Below are 20,336 nucleotides of genomic sequence, written 5' to 3'. Positions count from 1 at the left end.
TACTAATTTGTCACATTATGATATTCTAGCTCTGAATTCCAAGGGACTTGCAAATTAGCAATACCCATTTTGAGGAAGCCCTGGGTTTTCTATAGCAATAAATAGCTTTAGACTGCAATCTGGAAGCTTCAAAAACCGCTAATTTTTTCTCAAAATTAAAATCTATTTCCATCGTAACTTCTGCATGATCAGAATCCTTAAAAATTCCCACATCTATCTTATCCACATTATTCAACAAATCTTTAGAAACTAAGATATAGTCAATTCTTGAATATGTATTATGTATCTTAGAGTAAAAAGTGTACACTCTTTCAGTTCCTTTCACTTCTCTCCAGACATCCACCACGCCGTTTTGAAACATCCATTTATTTAAGGTCCCCATTTTATTTGCTCCTCCACAACGAGTGGGGTTAGTAGTATCTATTTTATCTCTAATTAAATTAAAATCCCCAGCCACAATTACTTTCCCTACACTTTCGATTTCCAAAATTTTAGTTATTTTTTCAAGAAATTCTTTTTGCTTCTCATTTGGTAAATATAAATTAACCAGTGTCACTTTTTCCTCGTTAATATTTCCCACAATTATTAAATATCTTCCTTCTTCATCCACAATTACTTGTTCTTTTTCAAAATATACCCTATCTGATATCAATATAGCAACTCCTCTAGCTTTTGAAGTTCCAAAAGATTTTTCATAAATTTGCATACCCTTTATATACATTTTATTTGAGTCTTCAGATTTCTGATGGGTTTCTTGCAAAAATAATATATCTGGTAAATCTCTTTTAATTTTAAGTTCCAATCGTCTTCTCTTGATCTGATTCCCTGTACCCTTCACATTCCATGTCATTATTTTTATTAAACCCATTTAAACTGTAAGAACAAGAAGTTGTTGGAGATATGATGAAAAACTGTATAAAAATGAAGAGGATAAAAAATGGATATTTAAAAATGGGAAGAATGTTGGAGATTGAATGATAATGGAGAGGTTAAATTTGAAATTGTTTGGGATGCGATGAAAGCAGTGTTTAGAGGGGAAAGTATCAAGTTATCAAGCAGAAAATATAAAAATTATAAAAATAAAATTGAAAAAGATAAAAGCCAGATTAAAGAATTGGAAAATCAATTTTTGCTTACTAAAGAAAATTTTTTTTTTGGAGGAATTAAATTTGCTAAAAAATAAATTGATAGAAGAAGATATAGAATTGGTAAAAAAGAATATGAGATATTTAAATAGGATTTTTTTTGAATTTAGCAATAAAAACTCTAAGTTATTAGCAAGGATGGCGAAAAATAAAAGAGAGAAGAGAGAAATTGGAGCCTTGATAGATGATAAGGGTATAAGATGCTATAAAAAATTAGAAAAATGTGAAGTGGTCAGGAACTTTTTTCAAAATTTATATTCGAAAAAATTAATTGATCGGGGAAAACTGAGAAGCTATTTAGAAAAACATGTTGTGAAAATTGACCAAACATATAAAGATTTAATGGAAGAAGATATAACACAAGACGACATTAATGGAGTAATACAAAAAATAAAATTAGGGAAAGCTCCAGGTGAAGATGGATTACCTGCTGAGTTTTATAAAGAATTTAAGGAAATAATAATACCAAAATTGCAAAAACTATTTAACGGAATTTTACATGGTGGAGAAGTTCCGTTGTCATGGAACAGAACGGTGATATCTATAATCCCTAAACCAGATAAAGACTTAGAAAGGATTGAGTCCTATCGGCCCATCTCTTTAATTAATCAAGATGCAAAGATATTTACTGCCATTATAAATAATAGATTAAGTAGATTTATAGATAGATATATAAGTTATAACCAAGTAGGTTTTGTGAAGGGTAGATACATGAGTGATATTGTCAGAAGAGTATTAAATATTATAGATGTTGCTGAATATAATGCTGATAAAATAGGTATAATATCATTAGATATTTTCAAAGCTTTTGACTCTGTACAATGGGAAACTATTAAAACAATTGTTGAGGTACTAGGTTTTGGTAATAAGTTTATACATGTTATTTCAAAACTGTATCAAAAAAGTAGTGCAAGAGTGAAGGTGAATGGAAGGCTGACAGAAGAGATAAGATTGGAAGCGGGTACAAGACAAGGATGTCCCCTGTCTCCAACATTATTTTTATTAGTTATGGAAATTTTGACTAAAATGATAGAAAAAGATGAAGAATTGGAAGGGTATAAGGGATATAAGATAAATCTGTATGCGGATGATACTTTGATTATTTTGAAAGATATAGAGAAAGATTTGAAAAGGATACATAAGCATTTGGAAGAATTTGAGGAAATGACAGGTTTGAAAATAAATTGGTCAAAATCGGAATTATTAATGAATAATAATGGTAAGGAGTGGGAGAATATGCAAGAACAACTTGGGATAAGGATTAAAAAAACATTGAAATATTTGGGCATAACACTTTCACTCAAAGTTAAAGAAATGAAAAAATTAAATTATGATGTGGTGATGAATGAAATTGAGAAAAAGATAGATAAATATAAAATGATAAAGTTGTCTTGGTTTGGTAGAATTGCAATGTGTAAGATGATGTTGTTGCCAAAGTTTAATTTTTTATTTGAGATGTTACCGTTAAACTTGACAGAGAAAGATATTGAAGGATATCAGAAGAAATTGGATAAATTTTGTAATGGTGGGAAAAGACCTAGATTAGTGAAGAAAATGTGGTATCAAAATCAAAAGGAAGGTGGATTAGGAATCCCCAAATTACTCAATTATTATTGGGCTTATGCTATTCGGACTGTGGTAAAAATATTTAAAGGAGAAGATAGTCATTGGAGAGATTTAGAATTAAAGGACATCAAAAGATTTGGCTCAACATGGTTTTTAGATAAAGCAAAATCAAAATGTGTAATTAATAGCTATTGGTTAAAGCAGTGGTCCCCAACCTTTTTATCGCCGCGGCCCGCTGAGCGCGCGCAGGGGTGGGGGCACGGCCCAGGAGCTTTTGCGCACGGCCCATTGCGCATGGCCCAGGAGTCTTTGCGCTGCAGCGTTCATGTCCCCCGGCCGCTGCGCGGCCCGGTGCCAGGTACTCCACGGCCCGGCACCGGTCCGCGGACTGGGGGTTGGGGACCACTGGGTTAAAGGGACTGAGTAAAATTTGGAACAAATTTGTTAAAATTTTTATTCCAGATATAATTTTCTTAGGGAAGACAATTGAAAATTGGCCGATTAAAACTAATATAAGTCGTGATAGGGTAATGGAAGATGAAAATATACAAACTATAATAGATTGGTTAAAAACTTCAGAAAATGAAAGGAGGAAAAAAGAAATCATTGAAAAATTGGGTTTAGGCTGGTTTGAAAAAATACAGATAGAAAAATGGACTAAGAAGGTAAGGGACAATTGTTCGATAAGTAGAAGTAAAACTGAATTTGAATATTTAGTATTCCAAATTATGAAAGATGAAATTGGGCTAAAGGGACTCGTTAGTAAGATATATAAGATTATAAATTTTGATGGAAAACCACAAAGGGTGATGAAGATGAATTGGGAAAAAGAACTTAATATTAAAATATCAGATTTAGATTGGAACGTGAATTGGAAGAGTAGAATTATGAAGACTTTATCTGTAAGGATTAAAGAGCATAATTATAAGGTTGTTTGGAAATGGTATTTGACTCCATTAAGATTGTCATTGATGGATAAAAAAATTAGTAAACAATGTTGGAGATGTGATATGGAATTAGGGACTTATGAACATATGTGGTACAAATGTGATAAAGTTAAAAAGTTTTGGCAACAATTGGAGGAAATGATATTTGAAATGATGGGGAAAGCAATAATATTGAGACCAGAAACTATATTACTGTTGATAATTAAGGAAATAGAACCAACAAAATATGAGAAAGAATTGATTAGAATTATGATTATAATGGGTAGAATTATAATAGCCAGATATTGGAAATTAGATGTGAATTTTAGAATAGAAGAATGGTATTGTGAAATGTGGAAATTAGCTTTAAATGATAAAATGACATGTGATATTAAAATTAGAAATGGTGACTATAAAGAAGACATTTTCTGGAAAATTTGGAAACCATTTGTGGACTATGCGCTGGGAAAATTGGATGCTTCGGTACCTGTACCCCGAGAACGTGGATTTTGGCGATCATGAGGATATATCCGAAGAACCAAATCTTCCTTTCTTATGTATAGCACAGGGTGAAATATTGTACATGTTGTTTGTAATGTTAGTAATTTAAAATATAAAAATAATAATAATAATAATAATAATAATAAAAAAAAAACCCGCTAATTTATCAGATCCAAATTTTTAAAAAATCAGATTTTACTTGAATATATTGCCATTCTGAAATCTTGATTGATTGATTAAATATTTTGTGCCACCAAGTCAACGCTGACTCCGGCAACCAACGAGACACACCAGAATGTGGCTCCTCAGATCTTCCATGGCCACTTGAATAGACTCTGTCCACCTTCATGTTGAGGGTCTTCTTTGCTCTTTTCTTCCACCTTTCTCAGCATCAAAGCTTTCTCTAGAGAGCTGGATCTTTGCAGCCGTGCAGGATAATTTGAGCCTGGGCACTTGTGCCTCAAGTGAGAATTCTGGTTTGATCTGTCAGATAATCCATGCACCCATTTCTTGGCTAGCCACAGTATTTCCAGGAGTCTTCTTCAATATCAACATTCAAAAATGTCAGTACTCTTCTTATCCTCTTCTTCAAAGTTCAACTTTTGTTTCCCTGAAGCATCAGAAGACATCAGCACCGACCTCGAGGCATCTCGCATGGGGAGTGCCACAAGGGTCGGTCCTCTCGCCCCTTCTGTTCAACATTTATGTGAAGCCACTGGGTGAGATCATCCGTGGTTTTGGGGTGAAGTGTCATCTGTACGCTGATGATACTCAGCTGTACATCTCCACCCCAGACCACCCCAACGATGCCCTTGATGTGATGTCTCGCTGCCTGGAGGCCGTGCGGGTCTGGATGGGGAGGAACAGGCTCAGACTCAACCCGTCCAAGACCGAGTGGCTGTGGCTGCCGGCGTCCCGATATAGTCAGCAGGTGCCATCGCTGACTATTGGGGGTGAATCTTTGCCCCCCCCAGAGAGGGCTCGCAATCTGGGTGTCCTCCTGGACGCACGGCTGTCTTTAGAAGAGCATATGACGGCCGTGGCCAGGGGGGCCTTTTATCAGGTTCGCCTGATCCGCCAGTTGCAGCCCTTTCTGGACCGGGACGCCTTGCGCACGGTCACTCATGCCCTTGTCACCTCCCGGCTGGACTATTGTAATGCTCTCTACATGGGGCTCCCCTTGAAGAGCACTCGGAGGCTCCAACTGGTCCAGAATGCGTCCGCGTGGGTGGTTATGGGCGCAACTCGTTGTGCCCGCGTGACACCCCTCCTGCGCGAGCTGCACTGGCTCCCAGTGGTCTTCCGGGTGCGATTCAAGGTGTTGGTTACCACCTTTAAAGCGCTCCATGGCATAGGACCCGGGTACCTTCGAGACCGTCTTCTGCCACCAATAGCCTCCCACCGACCAGTCCGCTCCCACAGAGAGGGTCTCCTCAGGGTGCCATCAGCCAAGTTATGTCGGCTGGCGACACCCAGGGGGAGGGCCTTCTCTGTGGGAGCCCCAGCCCTGTGGAATGAACTGCCCCCAGAAATACGCAAGATCTCCGACCTCCGGGTGTTTCGTTGCGCATTGAAGACCCTGTTGTTCCGCCAGGCCGGGCTATCGACATGATAATTTTAAATTGGGGTATTTTAAATTTTTGGGGTTTTAAATCGGCCAAATCTATTTAATTATTTTAATTTTTAATTATTGTTGTGTCTTGTGTTTTTAAATTGGCTGTACACCGCCCTGAGTCCTTCGGGAGAAGGGCGGTATAGAAATAAAATTATTATTATTATTATTATTATTATTGCAAAATCTGATCCTGTAGCTATGGCCACATCCCAATTCTTCTTGCAGTTGTAGAATGGTTTTGAAGATGTCATTAACAAAAACTTGGTATTAACATTTTTCTTCTGCCCAAGTTCTTAAACAAACAAATAAACAAAAAAGTCCAATGCATTTACCTTGATCCTAAAGTGTCATTCTTGACATGGAAGCAGGGATTGAATTTAAATTCCTTGATTTTTCAAATATGTTTAACAGTCTTTAATGATGGAAAGACAATTGAATTTTGGCTAAAAGAAATTCTCCACCTATTGATGTTATTTTGGAGGCTTGGATCCCCTCAGTCATTAGTTTAAGTTGCAGTTTTTCTTTCAGCTTTTAGCAACAACAACAATAATTTCTTTATTACTCACGGAAGAGCTTTTCTCCCTGTCCATTACCAAAATCTGCATGGGCAAACTTTTGGCGTACTCAGTCTGCTTCATTTCATAGATGTGCCTGTAATTCAAATATTGATGGTGAGTTAAGAAATGTTGTGCTGCACAATATATTTGTATTAAGTTAAGTAGAAAAAAGCCATTTAAAGATTTCTGGGCAATATTACTATTCCTCTGCCTGGGAATTTTGGAACTCCCACAGAGATTTCATTGGAATTCCATTAGGTGAAGATGAGGATTGGCCCAAGGTGATGTCCTACCTCATGAATGCCCGGAATGACTAAAATGATGAAAGCCACTATTGGGTGGGGTGGAAGGAGCAAGTATGTCATAAAATGAAGCTGGCCTTCCCCATTTTCACAATCTAAGAGCCTGTAGTACAGTGGACTAAAGCACTGTTATTAACAGATTAACATCTGCTGCCTGCAATTACTGCAAGTTCAAATCTCACCAGGCTCAAGGTTGACTCAGCCTTCCATCCTTTCAAAGGTAGGTTAAATGAGGACCCAGTTTGTGGGGGCAATAAGCTGACTTTGTATAAATATACAAAAGGATGAAGGCTATTGCTTAACGCATTGTAAGCTGCCCTGAGTCTCCAGAGAAGGGTGGCATATAAATTAAAGCAAAATGAATAAATAAATAAATAAATCTGGATATCCTTTCATCTCTGCTGAAATGGGAGCAGGCATAAAGGCAGGGAATCTCCTGCCTCTAAACTCATATTCTTGGCTCTCGATCAGGATGCAATAACACAGAGCAGAAAAGAAGGAAGAAGGCATCTCATACCAGAGCAGCATGGACAGCCATCTTTCCTTCACTTCCGAAGAGCTGGAAATAAAGGAAAAACATTGAGGCAGGACGGTATCACATAGCTTTTGTCAACTTTACTATATTAATCTGCAAACCCCCAAATTTTATGTGTGATATGGCTCTCGGTTCTCCTTTTGCCAAGGAGGAAACACTTGAGGCATCCTACATCCTTCCTGGCCTTGAAGACTTCTGCCTGTGGGTGCAGAGGCTCCCCAGCAGACCTCAGCAAGCAGGAAAAGGCTGCTCCTTTTAATTAACCAGCCATTGGCCGTAAAATCCAGGCTGATGTAGAGATAAGATGAGCAAAAGGAAGAACTTTGCACGAGAGAATCAACTGATTATAAAGAGGGATTATAAAGAGCAATATGTTGTAATTGTTTTAAAGAGGGTGAGAGTGTAACGTGGTCTGTGCACATGGGTGGACATACAGATGTGCTGCAATCGTAAGAGGATATGTAAAACACGCATAGGTATTTACTATGTACTGACCAATATGTTGACCCTCCACAATCAAATATAGCTAGGAAAAAATGATGAACTGCGGGCTTTCATGCTTAATTACCCACAACTCTTCCTTTGGTCATATCCTATTCAGGGCTGTTCTATGGGTAGTCCTCCATTTACAACATTTCATTTAGTGACCGTTGGAAGTTACAACAGCACCAAAAAAAAGTAACATGGCCATTTTTCACACTTATAACGATTGCGGCATCCCCATAGTCATGTGACTCCTATTTCTGGTGGTCCTACTGTCCTGGGGACATGTGATCCCCTTTTACGACCTTCTGACAAGCAAAGTCAATGGGGAAGCCAGATTCACTTAACAATCCTGTTATTAACTGAACAACTGCAATGATTGACTTAACAACTGTGGCAAGAAAGGTTGTAAAATGGGGCAAAACTCACTTAACAAATGTCTCACTTAACAACATAAATTTGGGGGCACAATTGTGGTCGTAAATCGAGGACTAGTAATTGTCACTTTATCTCCCGTGCACGCCCATCCCTGCACACGGTTTGGCTGAACCGGGTTTCTTGTCTTCCTGGTCTGGGAAGATTGGGAAAGCTCTGCTCCAACGCAGATTTGCATTCAGGCTTTAGCTTTTACTCCCTCCTCCCCCTTTTCCTCTGTTGCACAATTCCTAGAAGCCTGGCAGGCAACTTCAATGACGTGGGGGAAATGGTGCCCATTTCAAGCTGCGCATAAACAGATGTTGCTGCAAAAGCAGAGCCTGAAGCTTTGGGTCCAGAGGTCCTGCGAGCTCAGCACTTGCAACACGGCAGGCCTGGAACTCCTGTCTGTGGCGTCCTTGGCTGCCAAGGGTCAGTGCGACACCCCATTGGGTGCAGCTGGGAGCAGGAAGCCTCTTTTGCAGGCTCTGGAGGGGGAGTCTCAGCTCAGGCTTCTCTCCATCTGTTCATGGGGAGACTCTTGCACCGCTGAATTAATGTGCGAAGGAATCTTCGCAGAGTACAAATTCCTTCTGCGTTTATGCCATCAGCTTGGGCTGGATAAACAATTAACCGGCTGAAGACATGGTCTCTGCCAAAATCTTCAATAAAAATATAGATGAAAAATCGGATTTGGAAAATTGTGGTGTGATAAAAGGTCTGAGATTTTAAAGGAAGATAAAACACATGATATGGTTGTTTTAGCCAAATATCAGGGCATCACAGTTTTATAGCTATAGTCTTAATCGGGACTTTTAATAGTTTTTGTTTACTGTCCTGATTCCTGACTGATTAATTGCAACTTGTTTGTGAGACAGTAGGAAATATATGTGATAAATAATCCATGGTCTTCTTGACTCCTTGTTGATGAGGGCAGAGCAGACTGGTTGAGTTCATCTCTTGCCACGGTGGTCCCTTCAAAGAGATGGGTATATGGACCTTACCTGAATGTGACGACATAATTTACAGTCGGCCAGCCAATCACAAAAGATGTGTCTGGGCTAATTTTCTTCTCTGACACTTCACTAAGGCAGGATCCGGTCCATACTTCACTCAGGTGGACTTTTTTCTTCAGTTTCAAGCTAGAAGAGGACCTGCATGACAAGCCAGAGAGATTTCTCTTCAGCGTATTCGCAGAACTCAGAGATCACAGCTGGTGAACCTGACCTGTCTCCTCCTGCACACAACCAAGAATTCTTCAACAGACACACTCGCTCACCTAAAGTGACATGCTCATTAAGCAGCTCACACTCAAGTCCCGTGCCATGATTTCCTTTCTGAAATAAATCCTAATTAAGGCAATTGATTTGCCTTAATTCATGGTTACAAATCAGAAAGCAGGGCTCACACCAAGGCTTAACTTGGGTGGGTTTGATGTTATATGAACCCAATGTTTGAAAATAGCAAAGAGAATTAGCCAGTGAATCCAACAGACACTCACACTTACTTGGATTTGGCCACAATTAGCATGTTGCTGAAGAGGAACAAATGCCTCTCTTGGGTTTGCAAGCCCAGAGAAAGCTGGACCCGCTCGTCCAAGATGAAGAGGGAATTTGGGTTGCTGAAAGCTCCAGCTGGTAATCCATTATCTCCATGTGAGGATGACAAAATAATTTCCCTGCTGGAAAAGAGATGACATGAATTGGGATGATATTAATACTTTTGCACTGTGCTTACTTACTGTCACCATTCAGGAAAGCACATTTTAATCATTTTGCTTTAAGCAATCCCTGAAGTGAATGAGTTTATACTACAGTCCACTTTTATGTTCAGCAAGTATCATTATTTTCAAGGAAATGTTAAGATCTTTCCCTTGACCACAATTGCCTGATGAAACCCTGTTGAAGCAAGTAGAACTTTTTATTCTTCCTCCAAACCTGCCCTTCGCTATTCTTACATTCATTTGCCCATTTCTCCTCTTGTTGTAGGGGGAGTTATTGGGAGGGGGCTCTAGGGTAGGAAGCGACATCATATGTGTCATGATGTCCATAACAATCTCATGGCTTCTTCTGGATAGATAATTAGAGATGCCGTGTTGTCCACTATTTATTTATTTACTTATTTCTACTTCTAATTCAGACTGCTATGGCTACCCAACTCACAGCGACACGTGTGTGTGTGTGTGTGTGTGTGTGTGCATGTGTGTGTGTGCATGCAGATTAAAAACGAAAACCAAAGTCTCCTTCTGGAATACAGGTTGCAATCTTTATAATGCCAGCAGTTACATATTTTCACAGGGCAAAGAGCTTCAGTATATATAACAATTTGGAGAGAGATTTTAAAATTAAAATATATATTTCTTTAAAAAATTAAACTAAAATATTATGTTCAAATTATTGGACATTTAATACAGCTGTTACTTCATTTGTCCTCAGTCTCTAGAAAAATGCATTGCTTTCATTTAGCATTTTGCTACCAGGTAATGGCACGTGAGACACCCATAATTTTCTTTTCCTCTTTCCCTCTTTCTGTCCCCCAATCCTTTCCACAAATCAGAGCTATTTCCACGGAATCTTCAGATTAGCCCAATTTGCCTCGTTGGTTGGGAAGTATGGAGGTTGAAGCATCATATTGTACGTACATGGCATGAAATAAAGCTGCCTGAATCTGCTTGGTCCTTCCTGGCCCCTTCTTGTCTCTCTTTCTCCCCTCGGTCAAATCTCCATCAAGTTCCACAGCTAAGATCTGCCTCTGTTTGACTCCATGAAGCCGATGTGCGTGGCCAGAACAGGGGAGAGGAGGCCAAAGGACAGTGCCAGAAGGGCAGGCCATCATCACCACCGCAGTTACCTACTTCAGTACGGAAGTTCGGAGGCAAATATTGCAGTTCTGCTTTTGCCAGGATGGGCGCCCAGTTACACCGAATATCAACCCTGAGAAGCAGTGGTGAAATGTAAAATTTGTTACTACCGGTTCTGTGGGCGTGGCTTGGTGGTAATATGACTGAGTGGGCATGGCCAACTTTTTTTCTTTTACTTTTAAAACCATTTTTTCTACAACCTCTTCCTGAAGAAGTTGTAAAAAAATGCTTTTAAAAGCCTCTGATGATACCAGCTGAGTCGCACGATCATCAGAGGCTTTTTTTTTTAAAGCATTTTTTCGGCCAAAGAGATTGTAGAAAAAATGCTTTTAAAAATAAAAAAAAAGCCTCTGATGATTGCACAGCTCAGCTCGGCAGTGGGGGGGGGGGGGCGTGGCAGGGATTTTTGTTACTGGTTCTCTGAACCATCAGCCTCCATCGCTACCGGATCGGGCGATCCAGTCCGAACCGGGAGCATTTCACCCCTGGCAGAGAGAGAAAGGCAGATAAGTGGTCAGGATTGTGCTGTAATGCCCCCCAACAAGAGAGAGAATTGGTGGGATCCTCACTGGGCCTGTTTCTTGGCTTGGCCTGCCCTGAAGGTGTGAGGGGAAGCCTAAAGCGACCAAGCATGGGGCTCCACCACTTGCCTTTTGCTTCCTGGAGCCTTCGAAGGGCCTCCAAATAACGCCAAGGATTTGGGTCTCCTGCTTGAGAAATTAGGGGCAAGCCTGAAAGCAAAACACCTTTTTTTTTTCACAATTGGCAATCCAAGAATTTCTTGAAGTTGCCTGAAACCTGTGCAAACTGTTTCCCCAAACCAGGGATGCCAAGCGTAGAACGAAAAGCGCTCCTAAAAGATTGTTTGCTTCTAAATGAACATCAGCTGAGCCTTTAACTTGGCTTAAAGCATTATTTATTTCAATAAAATACTGTCAGGAAAGATTATTTATGAGGGCATTTTTGGAAACAGCTACGATAAGTGTATGTTCTTTATTTATCCATCATCTTTTTGTGGCTAGAAGGGAAATCTCTGGATGATGTGATGGTCATTCTGCGTCGAAACAGAAAATGAATTGGTAGAGTTGAAATGCAAAAGGCAGCAGTGCCTGAGGGATCTTTGTGCCAAGTTCAAAGAAACCAAGAAGGCCTCCAGGGATCCAAGATTAAACTAGCAAAGAAATGTCACAAATAAGTGTGAACCAGTGGTGAAATGTAAAATTTGTTACTACCGGTTCTGTGGGCGTGGCTTGGGGTGTGTGTGTGTGTGTGTGTGTGTGTGTGTGTGTGTGTGTGTGTAATGTGACTGGGTGGGTGTGGCCAACTTTTTTTTTTTTTTTTACTTTTAAAACCATTTTTTCTACAACCTCTTTGGCCAAAGAGGTTGTTAAAAAATGCTTTTAAAAGGCTCTGCCGATCAGGCAACTCAGCTGGGATCGTCAGAGGATTTTAAAAGCATTTTTTCTACAAAACATTTCTTCTAGAAAAAAATGCTTTTAAAAGCCTCTGACGATCCCAGCTGAGCTGTGCGATCATCAGAGGCTTCTTTCTTAGTTTTAAAAGCATTTTTTCGGCCGAAGAGGTTGTAGAAAAAATGCTTTTAAAAATAAAAAAAAAGCCTCTATGATTGTGCGACTCAGCTGGGCATGGGGGGGGGCGCACAGATTTTTGCTACCGATTCTCCGAACCACCCGCCTCCATCGCTAGCGGATCGGGCGATCCGGTCTGAACCGGGAGCATTTCACCCCTGATGTGAACCAACAATCGGGCACATAAAGGGAAGATTTCAGCTTTTCTCTTTGCCAAATGATTTTTATTGCTTGATGATTCTACTGAGTCAGCCCTGCCTGATACTTTAATCATTCGAACTGCATAATTAACATTAAGGTGGAGTCCTGTGAAAATTTTTTTGCTATTGGTGTTATTGTAATCTTCACTTTGGATTGGTTCTAAATTCCCCATAATGGCTCACTGCTGCGGTAACGTCTGAAATAGACTACACATTCTGGCAGTGAAAGCTGGCTGCTGTCTTGAGAGGTTTGTAAGATTGCAGGAATGCAAAATATGCATCCCAAGTAGTAATTGTGGAGACAAAAATGCTTTCGCGTTGCCTTCCACAGTCCTTCATGTGCAACTACAGGATTTGTCTTCACTTCTACAGACCTACAGACCACAGTGTGAAAAAGTTCCCCGGATATACCGTATATTTCAAGCTGTAATTGGGCTGGAAAAAATAACCGTTGCCTTAAGCTCTATTACTGGGAATCAGAACAAGGCAAACCTTCCTGTCAATGGGAAAGAGAGTTCTCTTAGAATTGTAGAATCATAGGATTGGAAGGGATCTTGGAGGTCTTCTAGGACCTCCTGGATAAATGGTTTCCAATCTTTCCTTGAAAACCTCCAGTGATGGAGCACCCACAACTTCAGGAGGCAAACTGTTTCACTGATTATTTGCTTCCACCATTAAGAAATTTCTCCTTAGTTCTAGGTTGGATTTCTCTTTAATGAGCTTCTACCCATTACTTCTTGTCCTGCCCTCTGGTGTTTTGGAGAATCGGTTGACCCCCTCTTCTCTGTGATAGCCTTTCAAATATGGGAAGATGGCTATCATGTCACCACTCTTTCTTCTCTTCATTAGGTTGGGCACACCTAGTTCCCTTAGCCATTCATCATACAGTTTAGCTGCCAGTCCCCTAATCATGTTTGTTGCTCTTCTCTGCACTTTTTCTACATGGTGAATTGGATGCAATATTCCAAGGGTGGCCTCACTAGTGGAGTATAAAGCGGTTACTTGAACAACAAGTCTGTCAAGATCCTTTTGAATGTGGAGTCTGTCTTCCAAAGTGTTAGCAAATCACCCCAGCCTGGTGTCATCTGCAAATTTGATGAGCTTCCCTTCTATCATCTCATCTAGATCATTGATGAAGACATGGAAGAGCCCTTGGGATCAGGGGTGGGTTCTATTATCTTTACTACCGGTTCACAATGGGGGCCGCACGCTCTTCTATGCATGCGCAGAAGCGTTTTGATGACGTTGGGGTCGGTGGGTGGAGCCTCCCTCTGGTTTTACTACCGGTTCTATAGAACCGGTCCGAACCAGGGGCAACCCACCACTGCTTGGGATGCCCCACTGCTCGCATCCCTCGCATGTGGTTCCCTTGAGGAAGGACCTGCTGAGTGTGGTTGGTCGGCCAGTTGCGGATCCATCTGGCTGTGATGCTATCTTATCGACAGATTTCTATCTTATCAAGAAATACACTGTAGTCTATTTTGTCACATGCCTTACTGAGGTCTAAGTATATAATATCAACAGCATCTCCTCAATCCACTAGTTTAGTCACTTTGTGAAAGGAGGCAATACGTCTTGTATGGCATGATCTGTTTTTAACAAACCGATGCTGGCTTCTATTAATTGCCTTGATCGTTTCTGATGCTCACAAACCTGCTTGGAACTCCCTGTTTTAAAGCCCTACCATGGAAATACTAGGAGCTGAGCTGGAAATGCAGCCTCCCAGCCGGCAGCGTAGGACCAGAGTGGCCCTGCATGCTTTCAAAGCAGCATAGAAACGACCTGTCCCATACGTGAACTGGTATGTGTGTGTATAGACAACTGAGATCAAAGTTGCTCTAATTTCACTACAGAATTCCCCCCTCCCCTTCCCCCTCTGGCAACCCGGGGAAAATTCCAGCCAACACACCCACACCACAATTGGCAAACCTGGTGATTTCATAAGAGGAGGGGGCAATTTATTTAACTTAGCCAATGATGGCATATTGTTGAAGCCGCTGGCTCCTCTTCAAGCAGGTCCAGCCAGAGAGCCGTAGACATCACTGTCCATTATTTGTTTATGGTGCTGTCCCAACCAAGGACTTCTGCCAAATTTCTAGTCCACAGAATTGGGTGGTTATATTTTCATTCAGCAAAATTATAACTTTGTTCCATATTTCGTATATCCTTGTGGACTCCAGAAAAAACATTTTCACTTAAGCTGCCTGGAAAAAGGTTTTCCTAACAGTTGTTTTAAGGACTCAACTAAGACCTAAAGGAATGCAACTTTTAAGGATAATTTCCCATGCCTGCAACATCTTTATTTTAGGATAAAAGCTAGCCAATAGAAAGAGAGGGCAACAGTTGGGTGGCGTATGCTATCCTTGGTTTTTACATTGATCTTAGTTCTGCTGTTATTGGTGAGAGGAGAAGTTAAACAATAACGGTTCCATTCTGCATTTCTTGTCACATCTTAAAAAGAAATCTTTAAAGGAGGATATTATCACACATGAAATGTTGGGTGAATCTTGTTTCCACCACTTTTGAATGCACATGTCAAAATGGCTAAAGGCATGTTTGAAAAATAGCCAGACCTTGACGTTCCACCACATTTTACCCACCATGGAAACATCTAAAGAATTTCAGAGGAAGAAGCACGCCCCAAACAGTGGGGGTACGCCTCTTCCTTCAGAGCTGTTCTAGTGACCTTTGTAGGATTGTACAGTAATAAATACGGTGCGGACTGTAATTTCTGGGGCTACTTCAGATGTCAACAGAAACAGCGAGGAGAGGAAGTGGAAGTGGTTCATGCTCCTAGGAGTCATTTGAATAGGATCAATGCACCTTCTGAGCCAGACAGGAAATGCCTGTGACTCTCTTAGACCTGGGGCTCCGCAAGAGGAAGGGCAGCTTGTTTCTACTTCCTCTCTCTGGGTGGATTCTTTGGACGGCACCTTCCCATTGGCTCTATTCTGTCAAAATGAGTCCTCTTTTCAACATGACTTGAAAGTTGACCTGGATTTTACTAGGTTGGTGGAGGAAAGGTCCCTGTGGCCCATTCAATGGACTTCTACGAATCCAGATGCTTGCTGGCTATTATCCACCATTGCAAAGCAACAAGGGAACTCAAGGCAGTTCAATCTGCTGGCGGAATCAATTGAATTAATTATTCTCAGGCCCCACAACCAACTTATTTGTTTTTTTATTTCTTAATGAGAACTGGAAATAATAGGAAAACCTGACCTATACTTTGTTCAGTAGCTCCTTTTTAAAATATACCCTTTTCTAAAATTTTGCCAGTTTTCTTGGAAATTGAAAGTACCAAAGTTTAGTCCTCTCCTGCTGTCAACAAGCTGTTTTCTAAACTGATCTCATTTGGCCAAATACCTGCCCTTGTTTTAATGAAATGCCCTGAATCTCTTTGATGTAAAATGTAAGATCCATAAGAATGAAGGTTCCAAGTACATAGAGACATCCATAAAATATCGGCCACCTTCAGTGTTATTGATTGAAGGAGGGGAGGGGAGTTAGTCTGCAGTGGTCCAAAATCAGGAGTCAATTGCACTTTTTCCAACTAACAAATTGTATTATGAGGCAAACGTTTTGTGAGCTGCAGCCCACTCCATCACGGTGTTATGAAGCACATAAATTTTCCACGAGCATTAAGAGTTTTAAGAAATACTTTACTAAAAGGCAGGCACTTTTGTGGGTTAATACCAGGGGTCTGAAAAGAAGGAGAAGGAGGTGTGAGTGATTCCTTCATCGATCTACTGTCTGTCTATTCAGTTGCTATAGCTGCCCATCTCAATCCAATTGACTTTAACCTCTCTAGATAGAAAGAGGTTTTTTCCCCATCTGGGGAATTTTCAGTGTGTTGAGAGGAGACTCTTTTTCTTGACAATCTCATAAAAATGCTCTGCTACTGCCTTCCTCTGGAGTTGGCTTTTTTTTTCCCTAGTAAAGGATTTCCTGGTGGTGCCCATTTAATTCTTAACATGATCTGAATTTGCTGATCCTTTTTTGGATTTTGTCCAGATGCAAAGCTTCTTGAAAGAACTTTGAATGATCACGCAGGTAAGAAGGGTATGGATGCACAGGTGAGGACCCATCTCTGGCTCAGAGCTACAGCAGGAAGGAATGATTGCCCCTCAATGATTCCCCCAGCCCTCAATTTCCATCCCATTTAAAATATAGATGATGTGCCACTGGTTTGGAGGGAAATTTTTATTTATTTATTTAGCAGATTTATATAGCTGCCCATCTCACAAAAATCACTCCAGGCAACACTAAAATGAAATATGAAAAAGAAAATAGAAAAGCAGAGAAACCCAAGATTGCACGAGGGAACCATCACTTGATATCCCACTGCCACCATGGATCACAAGGCCCTGTTTATAATCCCATCATTTTCTAGGTCCACTATTGAAAGCCCAGGATTATATAGGATGGCCCCAAATATTCTTTGGGGAGCCCCTGACTTCTATTCCCCCAAAGTGGCAGCAGACTTTTCTGCCCTTTTCATTAGGACACTCACAGACTATACAGTCCCTTGGGTGGGCTGGCTGAAATAGCCTTGAAAGAGTTCACAGACAAAACACACCCTTCCAAACTCCTCTTCCTCCCCAATTGCAATCAATAAATCTTTAGTATGGTCACAGACCATCCCAATTGCAACATTAAGGTAAGAGCCCCATCCCTACCTATGACAGACCTCTACCCACCATTTCCCTTGTCACCCCCAGCAGCTCTGCCGCCCCCCCGCCCCCCATCCCTAGGTTGTGGGACAATAAAGCCATGTTCTAGGAAAGGGTTTGCATCCATGTCTCTTACCTGGACCGATGTTTAGATTTGCCAAGTGCTTTGCTGAGGGCAGCTGAAGTTGAGCGTCTCCTTTGAACGACGGGTTTCATTTTCTGTAGGAGAAAAGGACAGGGTGGGTGAGTCAGCGGTCATGGTGCAGGATGAGCTACATCGATGTTTCCCAACCGTAGCAACTTTAAGATATGTGGACTTAAACTCCCAGAATTCCCCAGCCAGCATGTGGAGCTGCACTAAAAGGAAAAGAATAGGACAGAGAGTAATTCCAAGAACAAGGGGATGGCCCAATTCATCAATTTAATGCTTAGAATGCTGCGTTGTTAGAGAGAAGATGCAACTTCAGGATCTCCTTGAGGTGCTAGCTGTCTATGTGCAGTGACTGTCAGGGAAGGTGTTTAAGCCAAAGAACCATCACTTGCATTCCCACAATGGACAATGGGTAGAAAGGCTACACAAAAACAGGTGAAGAAAGAGTGGGTAGTATGCAATGAAAGTCTGAGGGAAGGAACTGGGTCAGATTGCATGAGGGCTGGCTTGGTGGGAACCAGATCTCACTGTTCTTCGGTAGGGTCCTTGAGAGGGTCCAAGGAGCAAGTCTGTGAAGAAGACCAAATAGGTCTTCTTGGAACAACAAAGCACAAACTGGCATCTCTCTTCCCCATCCTGGTGCCCTCTGGCTGAACTTCAGCTCCCCTGTCTGTAGGTGGCTCAGCTCATGTCCCGATGCCCAACCCAGAAAGAGGGCATCCTGGTTTGACTTACAAAACCAGAGGCTGAAAGAAATTTCTGCAGAAAACCCACATCCTCACCTAAAGTGAAAATGCCACCCATGGGGAATTAGAAAACATAGATAATCATGGGCAGAAGCATTTGGAAAGGACCCAGACAGAAAAATAGTAACATAATTAAAAGGGACTTCGGAGGTCTTCTAGTCCAACCCCTGCTCAAGCAGGAAACTCTGTACCATTTCAGACAAATGTATGTCCAATCTCTTCTTAAAATCCTCCAGTGTTGGAGTACCTACAATTTTTGAAAACCACATGTTAATTGTTCTCACTGTCAGTAAATTTCTCCTTGGTTCTCAGTTTCTTCTCTCCTTGATTAACTTCCATCCATTGCTTCTTGTCCTGCATACTGTTGGCTCATATTTAAGTGATTGTCCCCTACGACTCCAAGATCCCTCTCACAGTTACTGCTATTGAGCCAAGTTTTACCAAATCTATTCCTATACATTTGGTTTTCTTGGCTAAATGTAAACCTTACTTTTCCCTACATTGAATTTCATTTTGTTAGATAGGACCCAGTGTTCAAAGACTTGAAGACTTGATTCATCTGAATCTTGAGCTTATGTTCTGGGGTGTTGGCAATTCCTGCCAGCTTGGTGTCGTCTGCAAATTTGATGAATTCTCCTTTATGCCCTCATCTAAATCATTGATGAGGAAGTTGAAGAGCACTGGGCCCAAAACAGAACCTTGGGGTTCACTGCTGCTTACCTCCCTCCATGTAGATGTGGTTCCATTAAGGACGACACGTTGAGTGCAGCTGGCCAGAGACAGGGGATGAAGGCTCGCTTTGGGAAAATGGGGTGGGGAGTTGGGAACATCATTGCCATGACGAGCCAGGCCAGAATCCAGCAGGGCTCCAGGATGGGCCAAGGAGAGCTACAACTTGAATTTAGGCTGTGGCACTCAGAACCTGTGATCGTTTTGTCTGGTGCTAGCAAGACCTTGGGTGTGAGGAAGATCTGATGGAACGAAGAGAATCTTTGGCTCCCGGATAAGGGATTCCAGGTAACCCTCTGGGTGAGCAGCTGCACGTAGGAGGCTGTGTGGCTCATGGCTCCCCACCATTAATTAAGGGCCCTTCATTCAGCCTGGTGTAAAAATATCCATTCTCTTCTGCTATTCCCATGTCGCTTCTGCACTCATTTCAGTGGGTGCAGAAAGGAAAGAAGAAAGGAAAAGAGCAAACAGCTGGGCCAATGGTTTGCAGGCCTGGACCGGGGTGTGTATGTGGGGGGGGGCACTTCTTTTTCTTTCTTACTTGACATTTCCACTTGCAGAGTAATTTTGGGTTGGCATCAGTGATGCTTCCCCCTGATTTACAAGTTCTCAGCTTTCCTTAATTGCTTTCTGGAAAGCTGATTCCTCAATTACCACATTCAGTGATTTAATTAGTAGACCACACTGAAAAACTGCGTGTTTACATTCCCAGACAGAAGGATACACATTTTGTTAAGTTACATCTTTTATTTCTGCATGGAGGGCACTTTAAAAAATCCTCTCATTTTCTCTATTTTCAAATTGTGCTATGGTAATAAAACACATACAACAAGCTGGGAAAAAAACCCAAATTTTCTATCCAGTTGTGCAATTTAGCAGTTCATTTTACCTGCCTTGATATGTGAGCTGACTAAGCCAAGGGCAATTCCATTCTCTGTCCCAAATATTCCTGTTTCAGCACAGAAAAGCCTGATGTCTCGCATGGCCCTTCTCACTTCAAGGCTGCAGGCATTTCTGTGTAGGGAAGTTGCAAAGAACTGACAGTCTTTGGTCCCAAAGCCCCTTTCCTGGCCAAACCTTTCCAGCCAATGAGCATTCAGCTACAACCTCATCCTGTCCCCAATTTCACATAAAAAGGCCAGAACCTTCTCCCCTCCCTGAAAACCCAGGAAAAAAATGTTTAAATGTGACTAATTCATGGCACAAATCCTGACATGACACTTTAGCATTTAAATGTCTTTCTTCATCTCAAATCATCTCAATTACGTGGAGGGGGAGCAGGAACTGAGGAGGGGGGCAGAGTACCAAGGCATCCTTTCAAGGAGCCAAGCAGATCCCTCCAGG

The 20,336-nt window shown here is 41.3% G+C and overlaps 1 protein-coding gene across 4 annotated transcripts in view; it reads right to left on the bottom strand.

The window, feature by feature from the left end:
* LOC117676039 (rho GTPase-activating protein 20-like) overlaps positions 1-20,336 on the bottom strand; it is a 72,334-nt gene that overhangs the window by 17,884 nt on the left and 34,114 nt on the right. Inside the window, exons 2-6 of one of the 4 annotated variants that reach the window (XM_034435172.3) lie at positions 17,503-17,585; positions 9,552-9,725; positions 9,049-9,198; positions 7,130-7,171; positions 6,320-6,404 (exon numbers count right to left, since the gene is read on the bottom strand). In XM_034435172.3, coding sequence (XP_034291063.2) covers positions 6,320-6,404; positions 7,130-7,171; positions 9,049-9,198; positions 9,552-9,725; positions 17,503-17,582 — 531 coding nt within the window. In that variant the 5' untranslated portion in view covers positions 17,583-17,585. Of the gene's footprint in view, positions 1-6,319; positions 6,405-7,129; positions 7,172-9,048; positions 9,199-9,545; positions 9,726-17,502; positions 17,586-20,336 lie in introns of those variants that run through there. The other 3 variants (XM_087877427.1, XM_087877428.1, XM_087877429.1) reach the window with 3 other exon arrangements.

This window comes from Pantherophis guttatus, chromosome 12 (genome assembly GCF_059756535.1).
Source record: "Pantherophis guttatus breed Tessera chromosome 12, ASM5975653v1, whole genome shotgun sequence".
Taxonomy (NCBI): domain Eukaryota; kingdom Metazoa; phylum Chordata; class Lepidosauria; order Squamata; family Colubridae; genus Pantherophis; species Pantherophis guttatus.
The sequence above is the reverse complement of the archived record's forward strand: the minus strand, read 5'-3'. Positions and strand labels throughout refer to the sequence as shown.